General features: G+C 45.5%; 1 protein-coding gene across 1 annotated transcript in view; it reads right to left on the reverse strand.

The window, feature by feature from the left end:
• Nucleotides 1-529, reverse strand: part of TADA1 (transcriptional adaptor 1) — a 15,161-nt gene extending 14,632 nt beyond the window's left edge. The window contains exons 1-2 of the mRNA XM_010846030.1: nt 521-529; nt 23-342 (exon numbers count right to left, since the gene is read on the reverse strand). Coding sequence (XP_010844332.1) covers nt 23-342; nt 521-529 — 329 coding nt within the window. The remainder of the gene's footprint in view (nt 1-22; nt 343-520) is intronic.
• Nucleotides 530-3,253: the final 2,724 nt, after the last annotated feature.

Below are 3,253 nucleotides of genomic sequence, written 5' to 3' on the forward strand. Positions count from 1 at the left end.
CTCGGCCACAGCGACCAGCAACCGAAAAAACAACCCCACGAAGGCTTGGGCTCCGGCGACGCCGTCTGCTCCCGCCTGCCCCGCCCCCAGGAGCTCGGAAGACGGGTGTTCGGTTTTCAGCTCCGCCCGCCTTTCTGAAGGGAAAGCGCTGAGCCGAGCTCGGCGTTTCCGCGGTCCTCCAGCCCCCGCCCCTCGCGTCGCGTGCCCCGCCTCCTCGCGCTCAACCGTGCCGCCGCCGCCGGGCTGCAGCGCCGCCTTCAGGGCTGGCGCCTCCTGGGCGCTCAGTCTTAGCGCTGCTGGAGTGTCTAATTCGCTCTTTTTACCTGCATGAGTATCTCCTCCCTCCAAGTGAAAAGGTAAATGATGTTGATTTTATTCTCTTTCGTTGCCTTATTTTTTTTGTCGACCACTTATCTAATTGACTTGTTAATTTTCTGGCTTCTCCAACTAACGTGTAAGTTCGTGAGGACAGGATCTGTGTTTTGTTCACTGCTGTTGCCCCTAATTCCTAGAGCAGTACCTGACGCATAGTGGGTTGTCAATGAATATTTGATAAGTGAATGAAATAATGAGGACAAGTAGGGAAAATACACAGAAGGATAAAAGAAAAAAATGTTACCACCCCCCAAACTCTTTCCCCCTTCCCATGATTTATAATCATACCCTATCTTCAATTGGGCATCTTGGTGGGGTTTTCCTTATATTTACTTAATATAGTAATATATATGTTTTCCTCTTATATCACGTCGTCTTTATAATCGTAATTTTATTGACAGCATCTTAAATACCCTACAGGAGAAAGGCACACAATAACTTGTTTCCCAATTCTTAGACTATCTCCATTTCTTCTTTTAAAAACAATATTGTAATAAACTTTATGCATAAAGCTTTCCCTCATTTAGGATTATTACTTTAAAACAGAGTCCCATAAATAGAATTACTGGGTTAAATGATAGGAGTATTTAAAAGAGTCTTGATGCATATTGTCAAATTGCCTCCCCCAAGTTTGAAATAATCCTAAATGGCTTTTAAATCTTATGTAATTTATCCATGGAGATTCCTTAAAGCTTCTTCATTCCTTCAGCAAGTATACAGTGAGTTTCTGTTATGCATCTGGCTCTCTTTTGGGTGCTGGGGATACAAAGATGAACTGGGCAGTTAAAGTCTTCCTGCTGCTAAGTCGCTTCAGTCGTGTCCAACTCTGTGTGACCCCATAGGCGGCAGCCCACCGACCTGTGTCATAAAACTCTAGAGAAATTTTGACTTTTAAAAAACTAGTTATCCATGTATGCTTTTCAAGGCTCCCTACTGACTACTGACCAAATTCCAGTCCTCCTGAACGTTTGGCTAAGTCACTTCAGTCATGTCCGACTCTGTGCGACCCCAGAGACGGCAGCCCACCAGGCTCCCCCGTCCCTGGGATTCTCCAGGCAAGAACACTGGAGTGGGTTGCCATTGCCTTGTCCAATGCATGAAAGTGAAAAGTGAAAGTGAAGTCGCTCAGTCGTATCCAACTCTTCGAGACCCCATGGACTGCAGCCTACCAGGCTCCTCCGCCCATGGGATTTTCCAGGCAAGAGTACTGGAGTGGGGTGCCATTGCCTTCTCCCCAGTCCCCCTAACCTGGCATTAAAATTTTCTTATGACCTGGATTCAGCCTACCTGACTGCCTCACACACCCACAGGCCTGTCTTCATCACCCCTTAGTATCTACTTCACATTCTAGTTATTTGACTTTCTATAACAAACCCTATGTCTCAGTCCTTTTATATCTCCCCTCCGCTAGTTTTGAGACCTATGATTGGCTACCTATGTTTTTTACAGTCAGGTTCAAATATTAAAGGGCCTCTTCAGCAGAACTAGGAAGGGGCACAGATATGTGGGTATATCTGTCAAGAACAGACCCTGGCTGTGTGGTTATCCCATCTACCTATCCACTAACAAAATGACTCATTTCTTGGAATCGATACTTGAAAACACGCATACCTCTACACATCTAGCTCAATTAAATAGTCCATCCTCTCTCATCATTTTGTACACCTATTAGCATTCATTTCAGTATAGTTATTCAGGTAAATGTCCATTCAAACTGTAGTGTTAGACAATATAACAAACCAAAGACATCTGATTAAAACACATACTTAATAGAAATGAATCCTAAAACCATTTGTAATTTGATAGTTTACCTTAAACTAATTCTCAGTCTTTTAGTTAAAAGAAAAACACATGTATCAATGCATATATATATATATATGGAATCTAGGAAAATGGTACAGATGAACCCATCTGCAGGGCAGGATAGAGTCATAGATGTAGAGAATGGAGATGTGGACACAGAGTGGAACAGGGAGAGTAGGTTGAGTTAGGAGAGTACCAATAACGTGTACACTGCTGCTGCTACTGCTGCTAAGTCGCTTCAGTTGTGTCCGACTCTGTGCAACCCCAGAGACGGCAGCCCACCAGGCTTCCCCATCCCTGGGATTCTCCAGGCAAGAACACTGGAGTGGCTTGCCATTTCCTTCTCCAATGCATGAAAGTGAAAAGTGAAAGTGAAGTCGCTCAGTCGTATCCAACTCTTAGCGACCCCGTGGACTGCAGCCCACCAGGCTTCGCCACCCATGGGATTTTCCAAGCAGGAGTACTGGAGTGGGGTGCCATTGCCGTCTCTGAACATGTACACTACCATGTGTAAAACAGATAGCTCCTGGGAGGCTGCTGTATAGCACAGGGAGCTCAGCTCAGTGCTCTGTGATGACCTAGAGGGGTGGGATTGGGGTGGGAGACAGGAGGGAAGCCCAAGAGGGAGGGTCTGTGTGTACACAGAAAGCTGATTCATGTTGTACAGCAGAAACTAAACAGTCATACTCCAATAAATTTTTTTTTTTAGTTATAGCAATACTAGTAAAAAAATGCATACCCTATACAGACAACTATAATGGCAGGGCTTCCTTGATAGCTCAGTTGGTAAAGAATCCGCCTGCAATGCAGGAGACTCTGGTTCCATTCCTAGGTCGGAAGATCTGCTGGAGAAGGGATATGTTACCCACTCCAGTGTTCTTGGGCTTTCCTTGTGGCTCAGCTGATAAAGAATCCGCCTGCAATGCGGGAGACTTGGGTTCAATCCCTGGGTTGGGAGGATCCCCTGGAGAAGGGAAGGGCTACCCACTCCAGTATTCTGGCCTGGAGAATTCCATGGACACAGTCCAGGAGTCACTACTGAGCGACTTTCGCTTTCATTTTTCTTTCATTAAAA

This window comes from Bison bison, unplaced genomic scaffold, assembly GCF_000754665.1.
Source record: "Bison bison bison isolate TAMUID 2011002044 unplaced genomic scaffold, Bison_UMD1.0 scf7180017864229, whole genome shotgun sequence".
Lineage (NCBI taxonomy): Eukaryota > Metazoa > Chordata > Mammalia > Artiodactyla > Bovidae > Bison > Bison bison.